The sequence below is a fragment of the Sinocyclocheilus anshuiensis genome, unplaced genomic scaffold (genome assembly GCF_001515605.1).
Source record: "Sinocyclocheilus anshuiensis isolate Anshui unplaced genomic scaffold, SAMN03320099.WGS_v1.1 scaffold1431, whole genome shotgun sequence".
Classification (NCBI taxonomy): domain Eukaryota; kingdom Metazoa; phylum Chordata; class Actinopteri; order Cypriniformes; family Cyprinidae; genus Sinocyclocheilus; species Sinocyclocheilus anshuiensis.
In genome coordinates, this window is record NW_015537992.1 from 319,497 (window position 1) to 340,620 (window position 21,124).

The following is a 21,124-nucleotide window of genomic DNA, read 5'->3' on the forward strand; positions in this document are numbered from 1 at the left end:
ATCGGCAAGTACCAAAAATAAAAGTATCGGTATCGGGCGAGTACTGGAAAAAGTGGTATCGGTGCATCCCTAGTTTTAACATAAACTAATAAACAGATGCATATTTGTCAGTCATGCATAAATGAAACGGGTCAGATTTCGGTAATAGTACTATTAAACTGAATGTATTTTAAATACACAATAACCACAAAATTGATATATTTGTCATCAATGAATCTGAATTGTGTTAATCTCACCCATTTAAACTAACTGAATATTGGATGTTCATATTTTTTAACTCAATAAATGTAATTGTTTTCACAATAAACAGATTTATGCTGATTCTAAGCAATTTGAATAAATGCATTTTGAAAAAATTATTATGCAAATTGTTAATAATAAACTATGCCATTAAATCTGACCAGTTTCATTTATGTATGACTGACAAATATGCATCATAATAAGTTTAATAGTTTGTTTATGCTAACTATGTTTGATCCAAATGCATGCAAATTTTATATGCAGTTCAAATACATAAATCTTACTTATACAAAAGTATTTTGTATACATTATGGTAGTTTTAGTTTCACTTAAAAATGTAGATTAAAAAAAAGGGTTACGGTAGAGAATTTAACTCTAAAAAGTTTTTCTTTATGCATAGTTCATATGAGATTCATATGTAAACTTATTATATGATACGGTAGCAAATGCAATCAGTGGTACAAAGATAAGAAACTCAATAATCAGGACAAGTACGCAGCCTTTAGTTGAAAAATGATATTTAAATAAAACCAAATGGATGCAAATAATTAATAATAATAAACCATTGTATGGTTGACAGAAATGCATCACAGTAAGTTTATTATTTCGGGATAAAACTGGAAGGACATTTTATATTCAATTTCTATATATTTTTTAAATGTTCACAGTGATTGTTGACAGATAATCCTCTGCTTAAAGGGGTTATATGATGCTGCTAAAAAGAACATTATTTTGTGTATTTGGTGTAATGAGTGAAATCGCATTATATGACCCCTTTAAAACTGCTTAAAACAAATACAGTGCTTATATCATGACACAAAAATTCATAACAGAGGTATATTTTTAAAAGTATACCTATATACAGTATACAAAATAATACATTTAATAAACATTTATTTTTAAATGTATAGCTATATTTGTTTTACAATTTTCAAAATCAATTTAAATGTTACATTTGTGTTAACATTTTAGGGATCATCTCTGATTATATTATATATGATTATAAGTTATATTATAAGTATATCTGATTATAAGTAAAGAACAAATGAAGAAAAATTGTGGGAAATGTTTTGCTCTGTGTCTCAAGAATCAGTGGCAGCTTATTGGCACTAAACACCTCTCCGTCTCTTTTCTACAGCACATTATAATATGCTCTGATGATGTCTGTTTCTTGATGCTTTCACTTCAGTCATGTAATCTTATCACACAGTGTACTATGAAGTAAATGGTCACTGAAGAAATGTCCTGACGCTGGGTTTTTCAGGAGGGTCTTTTTCCTGCACCTCTCAGACCATCAGGATCCTCGTGGTACGGGAAGAGAGTCCTGCTCATCAATCTGAACACTTTCACATGACACCGGTCCTGAACCAAGAGACTACATCCATCAAGCCGAGTTCTTCAGTGACACGAGGAGATTTAGTGCTGTGCCATCCGTGAAGATGACCGCGCTCTGCTGAGGAGCTTGGCATTATAAAATGCTGCGGCCAGCATATCATCTGCCATGTGTAATCCAATATAGCCGCTGCTGCATAATTCATGCTTCTCCGGTGGTCTGCGCACCTGGCCCTAATTCATGATGTCTGGAGATCCACCGGACGTGTGCGGATCATACGCAGCGCTTTGATCCTCCAGAAGAGTAATCTCCCTTAAATAGAGCTTTGAATAATCAATGCGCCCACAACAGATGTGTCAATAGCGGGCTGGTTGAGCTGTATTTGTGCTGGTTTAGTCATGCTGATGAAAGGAGTCTCTGAAGGAAATAAGCAGTATGACACCCATGTATCTGCTGATGTCTATTATTAGAGCTCGGCTCTGTTGCTGCCTGTATTCACATCATGTCAGAGCGATCAGATTTATGAGATGTTGTACTATCCGAGGCTGCTTCCCAAAGCTCACACAGCTGACATGTTGCCTCGCTGCCCTGTAAACTGATGAGCAGCGTTTGTCTTTGACTTCTGCGGCAGCATGACACGCTAATGATACAGCTTTTGTGACAACTTAGCCATGTTTTTCATTACCAAAATGCCTATTGTTTGCTAAAAATGAATAAAAGTTGAAAAAGCTGTTTACAAAGTTACAGACAAACTGACCACCAACCACAACTTTCAGACGCCTTTCATGGAAAAGTTTGCACAGGATTGTGGGATATCATAGACAGCAAAGGATACAGATATGCTGCCTTCCCAAATGTAACCCTGGAGCACAAAAGCAGTCTTAAGTCGCTGGGGTATATTTGTAGCAATAGCCAACAATACATTGTATGGGTCAAAATGATACATTTCTCTTTTATGCCAAAAATCATTAGGATAATAAGTAAAGATCATGTTCCGTGAAGATATTTTGTAAATTTCCTACCGTAAATATATCAAAACGTAATTTTTGATTAGTAATATGCATTGCTAAGAACTTCATTTGGACAACTTTAAAGATGATTTTCTCAATATTTAGATTTTATTGCACCCTCAGATTCCAGATTTTCAGCTTTCACATGTTGTATAAATCTCAATTTCGAAAAATTGACCCTTATGACTGGTTTTGTGCTACAGAGTCAAATATCAGTCTGATTAAGGCTACTCAGTCAGGGTTATTACAGTTAACTAAAACTAAAACCATAAAAAAATAACAAAATTTGTTACTTTAAATAAAATAAATGTTATCAGAAAGGCAGCATTTAAACAAATTAACTAAAACCAAAACTGAAATAAAAATGTATAAAAACTGTATAGACATTATATTTAAAACACACACACACATAACAAAATTATTAAAACTAAAGGTAAATGGAAAATATATCAGTATAAACTAATTCAAACTATTAAACAGAACTAGTATCTCAGTGATACTAAAATAAAACTGATCTCAATAGACATGATGTGAGTGTACCAGAAACGCTCTCTTCAACCATCATGATGAGTTTGATTGTTATCATGGTGCAGTTCATGACCAGGAAACGGGGGCATGAAAATTGCAGAGTTTATTATTCTACTTATTGTTTATTTTAAAAACCATATAACCATGGAAATGATGACCATGGTTTTACTTGTTGTGACCACCTCTAACTAGTTAGTTAAACTCTGGATTATTTGCAAGAACTATAGTACATTTCAGTAGGACAAAGGATCATTTAACAGAATAGCTTTAGTAGCTTCTTTCTCTTTAAGAGATTCACAATGTTATGACGACAGGCCTAAACCCATCCAAAATCACTTTTTAAGTCTGTCATTGAAAACAAAGCTTTCCCAAATGATTTGACAACAATTGTAGGGTGAACCTCACAAAACCTGTCAAGAATCTTGTCCAGGTCATATTTCACCCTAAACTCAAAAGAAAGACGTGAGAAATGATCTTTTTCTTACAGAAAATTAATCATGGCGATTTGTTGTACTGAATTGGATAGAGAAACGCACAATTGATTTAAATAAAATAATATGACACTGACACTCAATACACTAATGACAATCTAATGAGAATCGTTCATTTTCTTTTAACTTTGAGGCAAAATATCCCTCAGATGTTTTCTACTGGCATTCATTCCTGTTGGAAAAACCCCACACTTCATTTGCGATGTAAATCAGTATTGCTCATGAACGTATAGACGTGACTGTATTTCTGTCTCTGAGTGAAGAACCTCCAGTTATGGATCTTCGTCTTCATCTTCCCTGGAGCTGCAGGGATCCTGACAGTCTGAGATATGTGAGACGGTTCCTCAGAGTGACGTTTAGAGGTCAGCACATTAGTTTCCAAAGCTCATTCCCGCTGTCATCACGCCACTGTGAAGCCAGACACAACAAACACAGCAGCGTTTGATAGACGAGTCCATGATAAATGAAGACATCAGAGACGATGAAAAGGAAAGGTCTAATGCATTTAAAAGTCTAGTTTCAAAAACATGAGCCAAGGTCTTAGAAATGGACTCTTTGTGTTCATGCTGGTTTCATATGTTTCTGAATTACTTTTGTGTAGCATTTTCAATTTCACTGTTGACTCAGTCAAGTGGCGTATAGCCATCAAGTAAAAAGTAATAAAATATTTTCCTTGCACCTTGTTCCTGATCTCAGTCATTACTTCAAATAACTTTTTCAAGGTGAAAAGTTTTGTTTTTAAATAAATATCATGATTCAAAAATTATTTGGACTTTTTTGACTTCAAGCACCACACAGTATATCAAAACTGAAATCATATCACAGCTGTATTCAAGTCATTGTCTGTCAAATACAATTTTAAAGATTCAGATACCAAATATCAGAGAACTTGCAGTGTCTGAATGTGTCATTGCTGCACTGTAAAGGTAATTTTACCTCATGCAGAGGAGGCACAGTCTGCTCGACATATTGAGATGAAAAATAAGAGAAAAACAATTTGAATTCAATAGAATTCCCAGTTGTTCATTTCATGACTTCAGGATGTGTATGTTTTATATTGTCAAGTCTAAGTCAAAACCAAGTCCTTAAAGGAATGGTTCTGAAATAGTGCTGAAAATGTGCTCACTCTCAGGCCATGTAAGATGTAGATGAGTTTATTTCTTCATCAGATTTGGAAAAATGTAGCATTACATCACTTGCTGGATGAGAGTCCAAACAGCTGATAAAAACATCACAATAATCCACAAGTAATCCACATCACTCCAGTCCATCAGTTCACATCTGGAGAAGAAAAAAGCAGTGTCCATCAAGATGCTTTTAACTTAAAACCGTTGCTTCCGGCTAAAATACAAGTCCATAATCCATAAAAACGCTTCCTCCAGTGAAAAAGTCCATCTCCTGGTGTCTCTCACATCAAAATCCACACACATATTTGTTTAGAGCTGTTTTGGCTTGTAAACTGTGCTTATTCTGTGCAAATTTCTCTCCTGATTCAGGCGAGAGGACCTCTTATATCTTTATGAAATGTATTACATGTAATTGTCATAGTTGTAATTCATTATATATTTCTTTAATCAGAGACATGTGAAAATGAATAACAGCCAGTGAAACGCTCCGGTTACTAAACGTAACCTCAGTTCCCCGAGATAACGGGAATGAGCATTGCGTGAATCTCAATTGGGGAAACTCAATTTTCCTCCGAATGCTTAAGCCCGATTTGTTAATGTTTATAATGTTTGTATTTGTAGCTGTATAGTACGGCAGAGCACGCCCACAACAAGAACCCTAAAGAATCATGTACTAACCAGTGATGCCCAGACTATGAGGCCAGAATCCTCAGACAAGATAGTCCAGACCATTACCAGGGGTGCAAGACACTCAAGCTCACTCAAGTTATAAAACCTAGCAAAGGTAGATGGTGAAGACCAGCTGGATGCCACACAAATATCCAGTATGGAGACTCTACTGGACCAAGCCCAGGAGGAGGCCATCCCCCTAGTGGAGTGGGCCCTCACACCAATGGGGCACTCAAAACCCACTGAAGCATAGGCCAGGGCTATAGCATCAACTGTCCAATGGAATGATCTCTGCTTCGGAACTGGCAGCCCTTTAGAGTGGCCTCCAAAGCATACAAAGAACAGCTCTGACAGGGCCTGGACCGGGCAAAGCAAGTTAGCACCCTGCTCATCTCAGGTCAGAACGGCATGAGAGTGAGGCGGATTCAGTCTCCTGGCTTCCCTCAGGAACTTAACGACTGAGTTGAGACGAGGGTGTGATTCACTACGATAGCCACCATTATACTTTGAGCGTGGAAGGTGTGCACCCCTTATCCAGCAGCTCTTGTAAAACTGCACACCAACCATTTGAGGACATAGAGGCATCTTGTAGATGGTGTTCTAGCCTCCGAGGAAGGTTCTGAGGACCAGAAAAACTGCCATCATCTCGAGGCAGTTGATATGCAAGTCTTGCTCCAGGCAGGACCAGGAGCCGGTATGCTGGTCTGCCCTTGCACAGAGCTCCCAAGTTGGAGGCATCTGTCATGACTACCTTCCTTTTGGAGGTCAGTTCCAATAGGACTCCTGGCTGATACAGGCGAGGGACCTTCCTAGGGGCCACAGCCCTGACACAACAGTGGTTCACCTTGAGGAGAAAATGTCCCTGACGCCAGTCATGGGATGGGACGTGGGTTTAGCCAGTACTGCAGGGGCTGCATGTGAAGCAGGTCAAGTGGTACCATAGAAGAGGCGGCTGACATCAGGCCCTGCATCCTCTGGAAAACTTTGAGGGGAAGAAAAGCCCCAACTTTGAAAGATGCTGTATAATCGTTACCTTGATCTCACAAAAGCATTGTTTATAAATCTGTTTTTTTAGAAAGGGAACCACTAACTAGGTTTTATGTTTAAGGCACAACAGACAATTCAATAAAGCAAGCTAGTACCCTATGTTGCAAGCATTAGTAAAATAAAAATAAAAAACAGCTAAAATAAATGTTTCTCATTATTTGCATCTCTTTATCTTTTAAACACATAAACAAACAAAAGTGCACATCAATGATAACCAGCAGCAATTAAACCAAAATCTTATCTGTTCTTATGTGTCCATGAAGATGATGATGATTACGATGACAACTCCAAACACTGTTGCAATCAATGTGAAAGTCAAAATCCCAGAACATGATCCAAAAGTTTCCTCATGCAAAGTGTTCTCCTTAGTGTAGACATAAATTCAAGTAAACTGGCAAGTCTTTTCTGGCATAATATATTTTGAGGATCCCCGGCAGTTGAAATCACAAACCGTAACCTCTAAACACACCATTGTCATCTTTGTGACATGGGTCAAACAGGCAGATAAGAACATACCACAAAGAATGTGAAGTACTTCTACAATATAAGTGAAATAAACCACATTAGAAAAGTAACCATACATAAATAAACCAAAAACATTCATTGATACTGAAAAAGAGACAATGCTTAAGATTGGGCATAAAACTTCCTCAATCAGGACAGTGTTTGGAACCATAAGCCATGCTTGCTTGCTTCCATTTCAAAAGCTGATTTCTTCTACTACTTACACCTATTTTATACCTCAGTAAATCTCCATAGTAAAATTACAACATAAAAACAGGTTTGTGATATGTTAAAAAGTTTTTGTGACTGCTAGCTGCTGAATTCTCAGTGAGTGTTCCGGCTTGAACCAAGGATGCATCTGGGCCGAGTCGATAACTGCCCGATTCAGGAGCCTGAGTTCGAGGATGTGCCTGAGCCCACCAACTTTCTTTGGGATGAGGAATTAACAGCTGTAAAAGTCTGACTCGCTGTTCTCTGACGGGACGGTTTCCACTGCACTTTGGAGTGGAGAATGTGAGTGTCGCTGTCCTGAACCAAAGTTTGAACCACATCCTTGAAGCGGGGGAGGTCTGCGAGCAAATTGAAGTGAGTGACCTCATTTTATAGTCTGCAGAACCCAGCTTCCCAAGCTTGAAGCCAGGCGGCGAGGGGTCTGAGTCTTTTGGATGGCAGGTCGCTGCACGGGGGTTGGGAACTGACAACCATGTTGTTGCGAAGTGGAGAAGTGGTCTTTATTGCCAGTGGGTTTGCTTGAGTGTGTGCAAAGTGAGGCCCAGTGTTGGCAATGTGAACAAAGCATCCAACGGCCAGAGCTGATTGGAGAACTGGAAGGCAAGCACAAGATTTTTTTGAGGGAGGCCAGGCCTCGGTGAGACTTAGCCCTCTCCTCTTATTTCCTGACAGATCAGGATGGCTTCTGCGGCTCAGGGTCTAATGTCACTTTGGGGCAGGGGCCCTGGTGCTTGGGAACAGGGTAGCATTTGGTAGACTGAGGGCACCGTTGGAGCTCAGGCTCTGGACTGGACTGAGTGGGCGACAGAGCCTTCTGGCATCTTGAAACTCCTGCCGTGCTGGAGCGCTTGGGCAGGAAGTGGCACATGGCTTGTGACAATTTCTGTGTTGCAGTGAAGCATTCCGCAAAACTGTCTACAGTGGGGCCAAACACCCCGGTGGAGGAGACTGGGGAGTCGGGGAAGGCAGTCTTGTTTGCGTCCTTAATCTCCATGAGTTTTAACCAGTGGTGGTGCTCAAGCACCACCAGGCTGGCCATTGACCTACTGATCAACTGGGCAGTCGTCTTTGTAGTGCTCAGGGCCAGGTCAGTGGCTTGGACAGATGAACAGCTTTGGCATTCGATCCAACAACCAATGGCGGACAGAGGTGTGCAGCAATGCCCTCGTTAAGAGGAGGGAGCACCTTGTAGCCCCTTTGCTCGGCACCATCAATGGAGCTGAGGGTGGTGGAAGCAGAAGTGTGAACGCGGACAGAGTACGGGCCGTGCCACAACTTGGTGAGCTCATCATTAACTTCTGGAAAGAATGGTGCAGGTCTCTGGTGGGGGGCTTGCTGATGGCGCCCTGGCAGGAACCATTCATTTAGGTGGCTGCGGGTGGGCTCTCCTGGGGTCGACCACTCCAAGCAGAGCTCTTCAACGGCCTTTGTGAGGATGCAGATGAGTTCGCTATCATCACTGGGAAGTAAACCACCAGATTCTCTGGGCGGAAGGGATCCAGGGTCCTCCATGGACCATGCCGCTCGTTCCAGTTGAGGGGCACTGATCTTCACGAGAGAAGAGCACTGGGGAATCATCTCGCTGCGGGGAGAGCGTGGCATGCGGGCCTTGCACCGACGTGAGCTCGCTCAAGCTTGTCTGCTCAGCCCTCTGACTCCACTGTTTCTTCCTCCGAGGCTCTTCAATGTAGAAAGTGATCTGCAAACGTAGCAAGGCGAGACTCATGCTCTCGCAATGAGAGCAATCCATCTCCATGAGTGCTGCCTCAGCGACGCACTCACTGTGCTTGTCCGAGGTGTGTAGGGTTGCCCTGCATGTGCCACACTTGTGGCATGACATTTAGCAACAAACCTTGCTAAAATTTGCTCAGTTAGAAGCGGAAATTTGACCTTGTTCGTCGCCAGATGGAGAGAGCATCTTTCCTCTGCTGGGGCTCTTCTACAGCGAGTAGCAGGCTTCTTCGTTCTTCATCTTCGGAGTCCAGCGAGGAGATAATCTTCGGCACTCAGTGGCGACTTATATAGGCAGTCGGCCCCACCTGTTTTGGCAATAGGGCTGGGCAAGATTGATTTATCGATTAATTGTTTTTTTAAATGACATCGATTCGATATCGATTCTCAAAAGCCACGAATCGATCTTTTCCGGGATTTATTTCAGCACATTTAAAACAAGATCTGATTAACGTGAATCTTATCATTAGTCTTCTCCACTAGATGTCACCCTTATTTACCTTGCGCGATGTTACAACAGAAATCCTGTCATTCATTCAGCGCTTATCATGGCCATACGCGTGATTCGCAATGCTCAGGTGAAATGCTATAGTAATACTATAAATCTGCGGAAGCATTTGATATCACTCATAAGGCGCCATGATTTCCGCAATGAATGAATGGCGGATGGCGCGGCGCACTTTGTTTACTACACACATACTAAAGCGCGGATGACGCTCGCGGTGTTTTCAGCTTCTGCCGTCTCACTATATGATGATATGAACACGAATGTCATCTCCAGCTGCTCTGAGAGTCACTTCATTAGCATTTTACCGTTTCATTTGAGAAAACTACCGTCATATCACATACACAGCAGCTGCAAGTTCTTCACGGCAACCCGTCAAAATAAAAGTTTAGTTTAACGTTAAACTGTCAGAATATATTACTATTTAGCAGTCTGAAGACTCAATGCTACTACTGCTAATAAATATTAATAAATCTTTATTTTTAAAGGAATAATCACATCTGTTTTATTTTTATTTTAACAGTAAACCTCTGTTGTGCAGCACTTTAATTTTTAAGGGTTTAATTTTCATTATAAATTAAATTAATGTTTTATGCCTTCATCTGATTACCAGAAAAATTAAGAACATTTTATAGGGCCCTACTATTGGTGTGCGATATATATCGCACACCCCTAGTAGGGCCCTATAAAATGTTCTTAATTTTTCTGGTAATCAGATGAAGGCATAAAACATTGAATCGAATCGGGATATCTGAATCGATACCCAGCCCTATTTGGCAAGATGAAATGCCGTTGGTTTGTGCAGCTGCACAAATGTGAACAAATCAGGCTTCAGTATTCAGACGTAAGCTGGGTTTACCCAAGTGTAAACGCAGTGGGAGAGACCATTTCGAAAGGGAACTTACTGAGTGCACATTCAAATCATTAAACCTGTAATAAAGCTTATTCTTTTACAAGAATTTGCAGCTGCAGCATTTCCTTGTATCTGTAATCATCTCACCTCATGACTTACATCCCTGGGCTTCACTTAGAGATGAGTGCTCAGGCCCATGTGTGACGACAGCCACTTTAGAAATATCCCAACAACTGCACATAATGAGTCGGCCTACGCAAACACAGCGCTCACGCAAAAGGTTGATGAACGATACTTGTGAAGAACGCCACAGATGATTGTGTTATTGTGAGGCTTGAACCTCTTCTGAAGGATTTCAGAGCCTCCTCTGACCTCTAGGGACCGGCCAAGCTGTCAATCAAAGCTGTGCAATTACAGGCTACTGTTGTGTGATTGCTCATTCATGTCTTTATCATTAGTGTGATTGCACCGGGTCCTAGAGAAGATACAAAACCTTTGGAAAGACATTCAGTCTTCTGAAAACACTTGTGTGTGTGTGAGAGAGAGTGAGCATGTCTCTGGGAGAGAGAAGTAACAGCAGCTCACCTGCACACGCACCATTAAGTCTGGGTGAGTTTGTTTAAATTTGAGTTTTTAATGCTTTAGTGCAGCTGACTTTTGCTAATGACACAGCTTTTTACACAGCTCAGTATTTGGGAATAATGATAGTTGTCCAGATCAGCAAAGGGATATAATGCAAAAATGCATAAATCCTAATTGATAAAGGTTGGCTAACTGCACTTGATCCCTCACATAATGTGCTATTGGCCACTGATATATTGGCCAACATTGTTATTATTTCATATCAGGTGACTTGATGGATACTGGAAATTGACTTTCTTTCTGATGCATGCGACATGTAAGTAAAGACAAAAAACAATGTTCAGTTTGCTAATCTATTCTACTTGTTAACTATTCTATTTGTTGCAGAATTTGACAAGTAACCAAGAAATGTAGCTATTGTAATTCAATTGTTGAGATTATAATGACTTAACTGTAGTTTTTACAATAGTTTTATTCAGGACGATGGAGCACAATTGGTGGTACTTGTTCTGTGATTATATGTCGATGATTATATGAAGAGATGATTGAGGAAGCAATTCAGTCATATAGTTTGTTACATCTGTCGTAATAAATATTTGAGACAGGCAGTTGTGACGGAGACAAATGAAATATAACAATAACAAAAAAAGTATTGTTTATGTAGTACTTACAATTGTTCGCTCAAAAAAATACATTTTTGTTAATTGTTCAGTTTACTTAAGAGTTAAAGCGGCGTAATTTTTGAATATTTTGTTTAATTGTCATGTTACACTCAGCTTCGCTCAACCCATATAAATCTGTAAAACGGAGGGGATCTTAAAGGAATAGTTCACTTATAAATGAAAATTCGCTGAAAATGTCCTCACCCTATCACCATCCAAGATCCCAGGTCTCCCCGGAAGAAGAGATTGTGAAGTCTCAATGGGATTTTCCTGGCTAAATAAAGGATAAAAAAAAAGATGTAGATGAATTTGTATCTTCATCAGGTTTGTAGAAATGTAGCATTGCATCAGTGTCTCAGCAATGGATGCTCTGTAGTGAATGGGTGCCGTCAGAATGAGAGTCCAAACAGCTGAAGTAATCCACATGATTCCAGTCCATCAATTAACATTTTTTGAAACCAAAAACTGTGTTTGTAACAAACAAATCCATCAAGACGCTTTTAAACTGTTGCTTCTGGCTAAAGTACGAGTCCATAATCCATAATAAAGCTTCCTCCAGTGAAAACGTTGTCTTCTCTGAATCAGGATAGAAATCTGCACAGATCAAGCACCGTTTACAAGCCAAAACAGTCCAAAACAGTTCTGAACAAATAAGTAGGTTGAAGCAAAGATTTGACATTCAAAATGTATTGATGGATTTTCTTTCTTACAAACACACAGCTTTTCACTTCACAAGAACTACATGAACTATGTTAATCAACTCTGTTGCATTAACCAAAACTGGGTGGTGGATTTTCATTTCCCAGCTTTGCAAAGGGCTGGCTCACGATTGTAAATGCTGAAATGAAGTGTTATTTTATATGATTTTGAGTTAAAGGAAAGGCCTGCTACTGTTTAATGTTCATTTATGCTTGAAATTTGTGACCCTGGACCACAAAACCAGTCATAATGGTCAATTTTTTGAAATTGAGATTTATACATCATCATATTACAAAATATCTTCATGAAACATGATCTTTACTTAATATCCTAATGATTTTTGTCATAAAAGAAAAATCTATAATTTTGACCCATACAATGTATTGTTGGCTATTGCTACAAATATACCCCAGCGACTTAAGACTGCTTTTGTGCTGCAGCCAGGGACACATTTAAAAGAGTTTCTGCTATGCTGAAGTTTTTGTGGTCATCATTGCTCTGAAGAGTAGAAACTATAGTGTATGTCGCTTCATTCAGTGAGTAATAGCTGTGCTAATACCCGTGACCAGTAATGGTTTACTTCTTCATTAAATTCACATGTTAGGAAGGTTATATTTAGCATGTGCTGTGCTCAAAACTGAAGGAGATAAGATTAATTGGCTCCACTCTTTGGTTTAAATATGAATTAAATTATACAGATGTGTTGTAATCATGCGTGTGTTTGTTTGTGTGTATCTTTGCAATGGTTCTGTGCTCTACAGTCTGTGAATCAATTTATTTTTCTTCTAAATAACTGCATTAATATAAATGCATTCTCCACTGCTGACTTTGCCCTTGAGACACAAAACCTGCATTAAATTCACTTCATTCTGTTCCTGTTTGTACCTGCGGGGCAGCCGGTCAGAGCTGCTGTGACTGGAGAAAAGCAAATCCAAGCAGAGGCATAAATTAATTTGTCTTCAATACAGAACACTAGAGGACATGGACCAAACACACCTGGAAAATGCCATAATCAATATCTCTCTCACAAAATCACTTCATCACAGGTCACAATCACCAAAGACATCACTTAGATCAGAGCTGGAACACTCCCTGGACAATAATGAATATGTAAATAATTTTGATTATTACAAAAAAAAAATTTTTTTTTCTGGTTAAATAAAAAAAATGCAGTTACATCCCTGCATTATTGTACTTGTAAAGTGCTATAATTAACATCTATTGTGAAGTAATATTTACTTTATTCTTAATGTCAATCATTTTATTAATATTAGTCAATATGATTACTATGAACATACTGCTATTGAGCTTTCTGTAAATAAATTCTGATATGACATTAGATCAGTGATTTTTATATGAAAACAGCTGCTCCGTAAAACCCAGACACAGCACACATTAATTAATAAAACAGAATATTTATTAACATTTTAAAGGGGTCATATGATGTGATTTCAATTTTTCCTTTCTCTTTGGAGTGTTACAAGAGGGATCTATCCTGGCACCTGTATTATTTTCTCTATATATGCTTCCACCATTTTTAGTTATAACTATTTAACTATTTATTTTTTACTATTTAAAATGTAAAAAAAGACATAATTGTTTTGCAGATGACACTCAAATATATCTGCCATTGAAACTGTATGATTCAAATGCCTTACAGACTTTTTTGACTTGCTTAACTGATTTAACTTAACTGACTTTGGATGTCTTAATTTAAATTAATCCAAAACAGAGATTGTTGTGTTTAATCCCCCCGATGGGTATGATATCCAAAATCTTAATCTGGAACAGTTGTCTTTCTTTTATAAACCAGAAAAAAGCTTTTACCAGCTAAGGCTCTTGGCAAAAGTCAAGCGCTGGCTCTCTTTCAAAAATGTTAACTAGACTAAAATGAAGAGATGATCAGGATTTTTCTGTTGTTGCCCCTAAACTGTGAAACAGTCTTCCACTGTGTATTATTAAAACGGTTCAAGCACTTTCAGATTTTAAATCTAAACTAAAAACTCATTTGTTTTCCCTGGCTTTTAATGTATCATAAAGATTAATACAATCTCCCATGTTGTGTTTTGCTTTGAATGTTGTTAAATTTCTGTTACTGTAAAGCACTTTGGTCAACTTTTAGTTGATTTGAATTGTGCTTTAGAAATAAACTTCACATTGCCATTGCCAGAGATTTTCAACTTTAAATTATTACAATGTCAGAAGTATAAGTAAACAAACAATGGGTACTCTTTCTCCATGTCATCTGCACTTAGATATCATGATTATTTGTTAGCAAAAGTCCACCAGATGATGCAAAACACACCATTTTGAAAGTGAAAGTGACGTGACGTGGTCAAGTATGGTTACCCATACTAGGAATTAGTGCTCTGCATTTAACCCATCCAAAGTGCACACACACAGCAGTGAACACACAAACACCGTGAACACGCACCTGGAGCAGTGGGCAGCCATTTATGCTGCGGCGCCCGGGGAGCAGTTGGGGGTTCGGTGCCTTGCTCAAGGGCACCTCAGTCGTGGTATTGAAGGTGGAAGCGAGCGCTGTACATGCACTCACCCCACCTACAATTCCTGCCGGACCTGAGACTCGAACTCGCAACCTTTGGGTTACAAGTCCGACTCTCTAACTTCTGCATTTGTGCATTCCTTCCCACAGACAGCTGGATTGGCAGAGGGGCGGCACTAAAATTCAAAAGTGCATTAAATTGTATTAAAGTTTTTGGAAAAAGTGAACGTCAAGCCCTTTTTCTGTTTTCTCTAGTCATGCAGCACCGATTTCAAAACGTTTTCACATTTCTACTGCATAGACAGGCAAGCCCAATTTGCCAGCTGTGAATTACTCCTTTATTAGATGCCACTGTGTCTACATGTTCTGGAAGTTTATAAGTCACTAATAATCATTTTAAGTAACTAATTTGACATAAATACCATGTTAATTGTGTGTTTGACAGGCTGTCATTGATCCAGTGCAGAAGTCTTTGGGGCTTTAGTCCTGGACAGAGGGATCCTCCTGACTGAGGGAGAGACTGGCCACAGGATAGAGATGGAGCGTTACATGGGAGAAAGCGCCGGCGCTCCAGCCAATGCAACCAACACCACCGCCACCCCAGGAGCAGCCTTCCACGTTGAGCTGATGACGGAACGGTTGGCCGTGGTGGCTCTGCTGGCGCTCGTGACGCTGCTGACGGCCGTGGTGAATGGCGCTGTCATCGCGGCCATCTGCACCACCAAGAAGCTCCACCTCCCTGCAAACTACCTCATCTGCTCCCTGGCCGTCACTGACTTCCTGGTGGCCGTGCTGGTCATGCCCATCAGCATCCTCTACATCACCACCGAGACGTGGTCACTGGGGCAGTTCGTGTGCGAGGCATGGCTGAGCGTCGACATAACCTGCTGCACCTGCTCTATCCTGCACCTGTGCGTGATCGCACTCGACCGCTACTGGGCCATCACTAAAGCCATCGAGTATGCACGCAAGAGGACGGCCCGGCGCGCCGGCGTCATGGTGGCCACAGTCTGGGTGATTTCCATCTTCATCTCCATTCCGCCTCTGTTCTGGAGGCAGCGCGGGGATGGGACAGGCCCGCAGCAGTGCATCATCGAGCACGACCATGTGGGCTACACCATCTACTCCACATTCGGTGCTTTCTACATCCCCATGACTCTCATACTCATCCTTTACTCCCGGATTTACAGTGCCGCCAAGACGCTCTACCAGAAACGTGGCTCTTCCCGCCACCTCAGCAGCCGCAGCACCGACAGCACCAACTCGATGAACCACTGCCGGGTCACGCACGCCTTCTGCGTCTCGGACGTGTCCAACTCTGACCACACCGTGGAGTTCGACCACAACCATGCCACCGTCCGTGTGACTCCACTTGATATGGAGACGCCGGAGCTGGACGAGAGGAACCAGATCTGTACGTCTCGGGAGAGGAAGGCAGCTCGGATTTTGGGGCTCATCCTGGGAGCCTTTATCCTGTGCTGGCTCCCGTTCTTCCTGAAAGAGCTGCTGGTGGGCCTGAATGTGCTGAACCCCTCGCCTCACCTGTCGGATGCCCTCACCTGGCTGGGCTACGTCAACTCGCTCATTAACCCGCTACTGTATACAAGCTTCAACGAGGACTTTAAGCAGGCTTTCAAGAGACTGATCAGGCGTAAGGAGCACACATAGACGCATCTGTACATGGGCAGCTGCTTCATTGGGATCAGGACATTCCTAAATACATTTGAGTTGGATTTGTCCTCTGGGAAGAGCTGATCACATTGTTTTAATAAAATGAAAATCCAATGTCTGTTTTTCTACAGCACATCATCATCTGATTATTGAGCAATGACATGAAATGGCTTGACAAGCGAACCAATGTATTTCCTGTTCAAACAAGGGATTTGGGTGGGACACATCCAAAGGGCTCGTCTTGTGCTTTTTTTATGTAACCAATAGGATTCAGGTCATTTTCATAGAGTGGTGGAGACATCCCCATGCTAGGGAACATCTGATTGGTGAAAATCAGTTGTTACAACCCTGATAGATTCTAGGGATACAGGGGTTTAACGTTTAGAATGGACAATAAAAGAGAAATATATATTCAAGTTGCGTGCTGTGCAAAGGACCAAAAAGCCTGTCTACAAGCAACAGACAGGTGAATTTATTGGGTGCTAAGGCAAAATGAAAATAGAGCAGTGATTAATTAAATGAGATAATACAAAAGTATGTATTTACAATATTTACAGCATGACATAAGACAAACTACACAAAACAGGAGGTGGAAGTAGGGACGCGGGCGGTGCTAAAGAAAAAAACAATAACAAAACCAAATGAAGTCTAACTTTCAGATAAACCCTCTAACCTAACTAACAAATAATAAAAAGAAAAGTCTTCGGCGTCCGTGATGCCCTAACTAGTCTACGCTGCCTAACCAAAAGTACAAGAAGTGGCACTCGGCCCTAACCTAATGTACTAGACAGAGGCAGATTCTACGTGTTGCGTCACATAACATTCTTACCTGTCTGCTTCTTCCAAGCCTCGTAATAAATATTGTGTAAATGCTGATGAAATATGTCACATTACATCGAGGTGAACAGACATATAGGATGATGTGGAATATACAAATAAAACAAGCGACACCAACAAAAGGGTACATGCGAGTTAGGGGCTTTCACACTAGCACTTTTGGTGCGCACCCAGGTTCGTGAACTAGGGCTGTCACGATATCAGATTTTTCACTACACGATTACCGTGGCGTCAAAAATTCACAATAACAATATATTGTGATGTCTATATTTATTTATCTATTTTCTTTTTTTGACCAATGAATCACACCACTGCACACAATAGGAACAATTACACTAAACAGACTAAAATGCTAACTGTTTTTTAGTTTAGCACAGTGTCAAAGTAAGATAACTTGTGACAATAACTACATATTTTTACTCCAAAATTGCATTATAGCATCGATCGAGCGTTTGAAATAACTTCCTTCTGTGAACTGATTTTTATTTTATAGTATTCTATACAGTGATAAAGGCTATATCGATTAGCATTGCAAGATAAACATTCATTATCCATAGGAAAATACCTGAAATGGCTTGAAGAATGCAGTTGTAATCGTGTGCTGATTCTCATCATGTTTCATCGTACAAAACATTTCTTTCTGCACTATATTCAGCTACAGTGACAGCTGGATGTCTTTGTCCGTATAAGGGATTTCCTGGAAAGTCATTTGTTTCATTACTCCTATGAGTCTCGCTTGTGGACTTTCTGCGTGAGGGCGCCCTCCGGTGTCGAGTATGAATGAAACAAATCACACGTGAGAATTTAACACTCCATAATGCCGCTGGCGCTAGATTATTATGTGTCATATTATCGTATGTGTACTATTCATTTTTAAATATCACAAATACCAGCGACACCCCTGATTAACATGGTAACAATAATTAATTATTCAAATATCACGATTATCGTCAGTATCGGTATATCGCGACACCCCTAATATGAACACTGTTTTCCAAACTTGGGTGCCCGAGTCCGCTTAAAAGGGGTGGTCTGGGGTACGGTTCAAGTCATAGTTATGTATAGGTAGATTCCTCATTAGCGACTGTTTCTGTGGGCCACTAGGGGGAGCAATCGAACTCAGGTTCGGACCAGGCAATCGAACCAAGTGTGAAAGCACCCTTAGACAAGATGTGTTTGACAGAATAGCATCAAAGAAAACAAACAGCATGAGGGGCTGGCAAGTGGTCTGGTGCGCTCTTTTATCTGGGGTGGTCTTTTCCAATTGGTGACAAAAGGATGGATGATGTCAGCAGCTGATAATGATTGACAGGTGACAGGACCAATGACCGGCATCTAGGAAAGTGAAAGTAAACAAGAAAAGCGAAGACAGAGAAACACACAGCACAGCACAGCACAGCACGAACACGTTAACACCCCCACCCATAAGAACAAACATATATGACAATATTGTTTGTTAAAACCCCCAAAACAAAACCACAGCACAAACCAGAGCTCAACAAAGCACACCTAGCATCAGCTACTACATTTTCTGCTCGTTTCTTGTGGCAAATTTCCAAATTATAGTTTTGTACGATCAGAGCTGATTTTGATTGTTCATACGAGAGAGGAGAACTAATGGATTGTGATCTGTAGTGACAGGAAGTGAACTAGAACCTATGTAAACTTCAAAATATTGTAGTGCCAACAGCAACGCAAGAGCTTCCTTTTCAATGGTTGAATAGTTAAGCTGGTGTTTATTATATTTTATGGAGTAGTACCGCACCAGCACCCAGCACTCGCATCGACCTCCAGTTTAAAGGGGAAGTGAAGCAGTCAGACAAGTTTACATTATTTAGTAAAGTGTCCACTTTAATTAAAAAAATATATAACAAACGCAATTAATGTTACCGTTTTAAAGACAAAGGGATGCTTTGCTATAGCTTTTGGAGCAAGGGCGCCGTCATCTCGGAATAACGTCACGGGGTATAATCATAATATAAGCATTTCTTTACTTTTTGAACACAATCTTTATTTGAAATGGAGGAAGACTAACTCGAAAGGCCTGTTGAGCCCATTGTAAATCCAATGGCTTATGCATAAGGCGAGGGGACCGAGCAGTAATACCGTTACAGGTGGAAGAAGTTATAGTGAACCTGCCGGTTCGGGATGAAGAGTGGGTCAGAAACAATTTGTGGTGTAAGTGTGGATGGGGTACGCTGATGCCGAATGTGTCAGAGTCCATCTGCTGTCTGGAGGCTGATCTGGACCATGTATTGCCTGGTCACTACTGCATCACCATAGTGCATACATTTAACATACTATGCCGGGAGGTGAACGTGTTGGAGGTGGTGATGCTTTCTCTTAAAGATGTCCGAGTGGAAATACTGGAGCATCCTGTTAACAGCAGGTAAGCTAATTGTATTCGCAGGTGAACGTAAAATGTGTTACATACCACTACAGCCCAGCCAACATGTATATGTGGGCCCCACATGGTTTATGCTGGGTCTACATGCCACTGGTTCTCAACACCAGTCCTGGAGAGCTGCTGTAGGCCTATAGCAGACTTTAATTTCAACACTAATTAAACACACCTGTCTCTTATTCACAAATAATTGTGAACACTGTGATTAGCTTGTTTGGTGTGTTTGGTTAGAGATAGAACTAAACTCAACAGTACATTTAGGACTGTTGAAGAGTTCATGAGTCAGTTGAAAAGCCCTGGAATATACAAATCAAATTAAACCCAGAGTGCCATCAGCAATGGTCTGCAAAGCACATGCTTATCTCCATATAGTTATTTCAAAATCTATACAAATGGTTCAAAATATCCAGAAAATGGTCACTGTGCAATATGAAGAACGGGTTACAGAAAGCCAATTATCTATCAAAATAATTGGATTATAGTGGCTTTGAGATGGGTAGAAGAACTCAAACCCCTAGCAACAGCTGCCTGATTCCACAGAAGTACTCCAGAGTTTGATGGTCAGTTGGTTAGTAACAGATAATGAAATAGCCCAAGTGAAGAAAGATAGAATTGAAATTCATGTTTCTGATGGAAAAATCCAGAAATCATGTTTGCAGCAAAAGAAAACTGAACACAAAACACAATATGCTAACTGAATGGAACTTTATTCTGAACATCTATACAGATGTTCAGAATAAAGTTCCATTCAGTTAGCATATTGTGTTTTGTGTTCAGTTTTCTTTTTGAACACACAGTACAGACTTTTCTTTTCAGTCTAGTTGGCACATGACCAACCTTCAAAGTTGAAATATGATTGAAATAATGTCAGTTGCTGTTTTAACGTTTACACAATGTTGATATAAAGTTTAATGCTAAATCATTGAAAAATGTTTTTAACAAAAACAAATCATTAAAAAAAAACAATTAAAATATCTATGTTGAATCAATGTCATGTCATTAACAAGAAATATCTGCCTTTTGAATTATTGATAATTAATATTTTATTTATTAGCATTTTATGATATTTTGATCAAAACACCTCTTCAAAAATCCAAATGTATATGTACAAATATAATTATTGTCATTAGTAACAATAATTATAATGGATGCAGTTTTAATCTCAAAAGAGCAGTGAGATTTTGTGTGGATTTACAATTTTGTGTAGGTGCCTACAGTTTGCAATTCATTATTACATTTTTATTCATACACTGAACTAAACAAATAATACAGCCTAAAAAATACACACGTTTCTTTAAAAAAAAAAAAAGCTCTTTACTTTCGTTACCACTCTGAAACAATTGCAATTGGTTGTTTCACCTGGTTGCTTTCATCATGATTGGCTTTAATCAATTAATACATTTTCAAGCTCATTTACATTCACCCTCATGTTATGTGGGAATTTTATAGTGTTGTCATGTTGACCCCACAGTTTTACCAACTTTACCTTTTCTC

The 21,124-nt window shown here is 39.9% G+C and overlaps 1 protein-coding gene across 1 annotated transcript; it reads left to right on the forward strand.

Annotated features, from left to right (window-relative positions):
• Positions 1–13,968: 13,968 nt before the first annotated feature.
• On the forward strand, positions 13,969–16,386 carry LOC107675097 (5-hydroxytryptamine receptor 1E-like). Its single transcript, XM_016469318.1, has 2 exons — positions 13,969–13,972; positions 15,185–16,386. Exons 1-2 carry the CDS (start codon positions 13,969–13,971, stop codon positions 16,384–16,386), a joined length of 1,206 nt encoding a protein of 401 aa, XP_016324804.1.
• Positions 16,387–21,124: the final 4,738 nt, after the last annotated feature.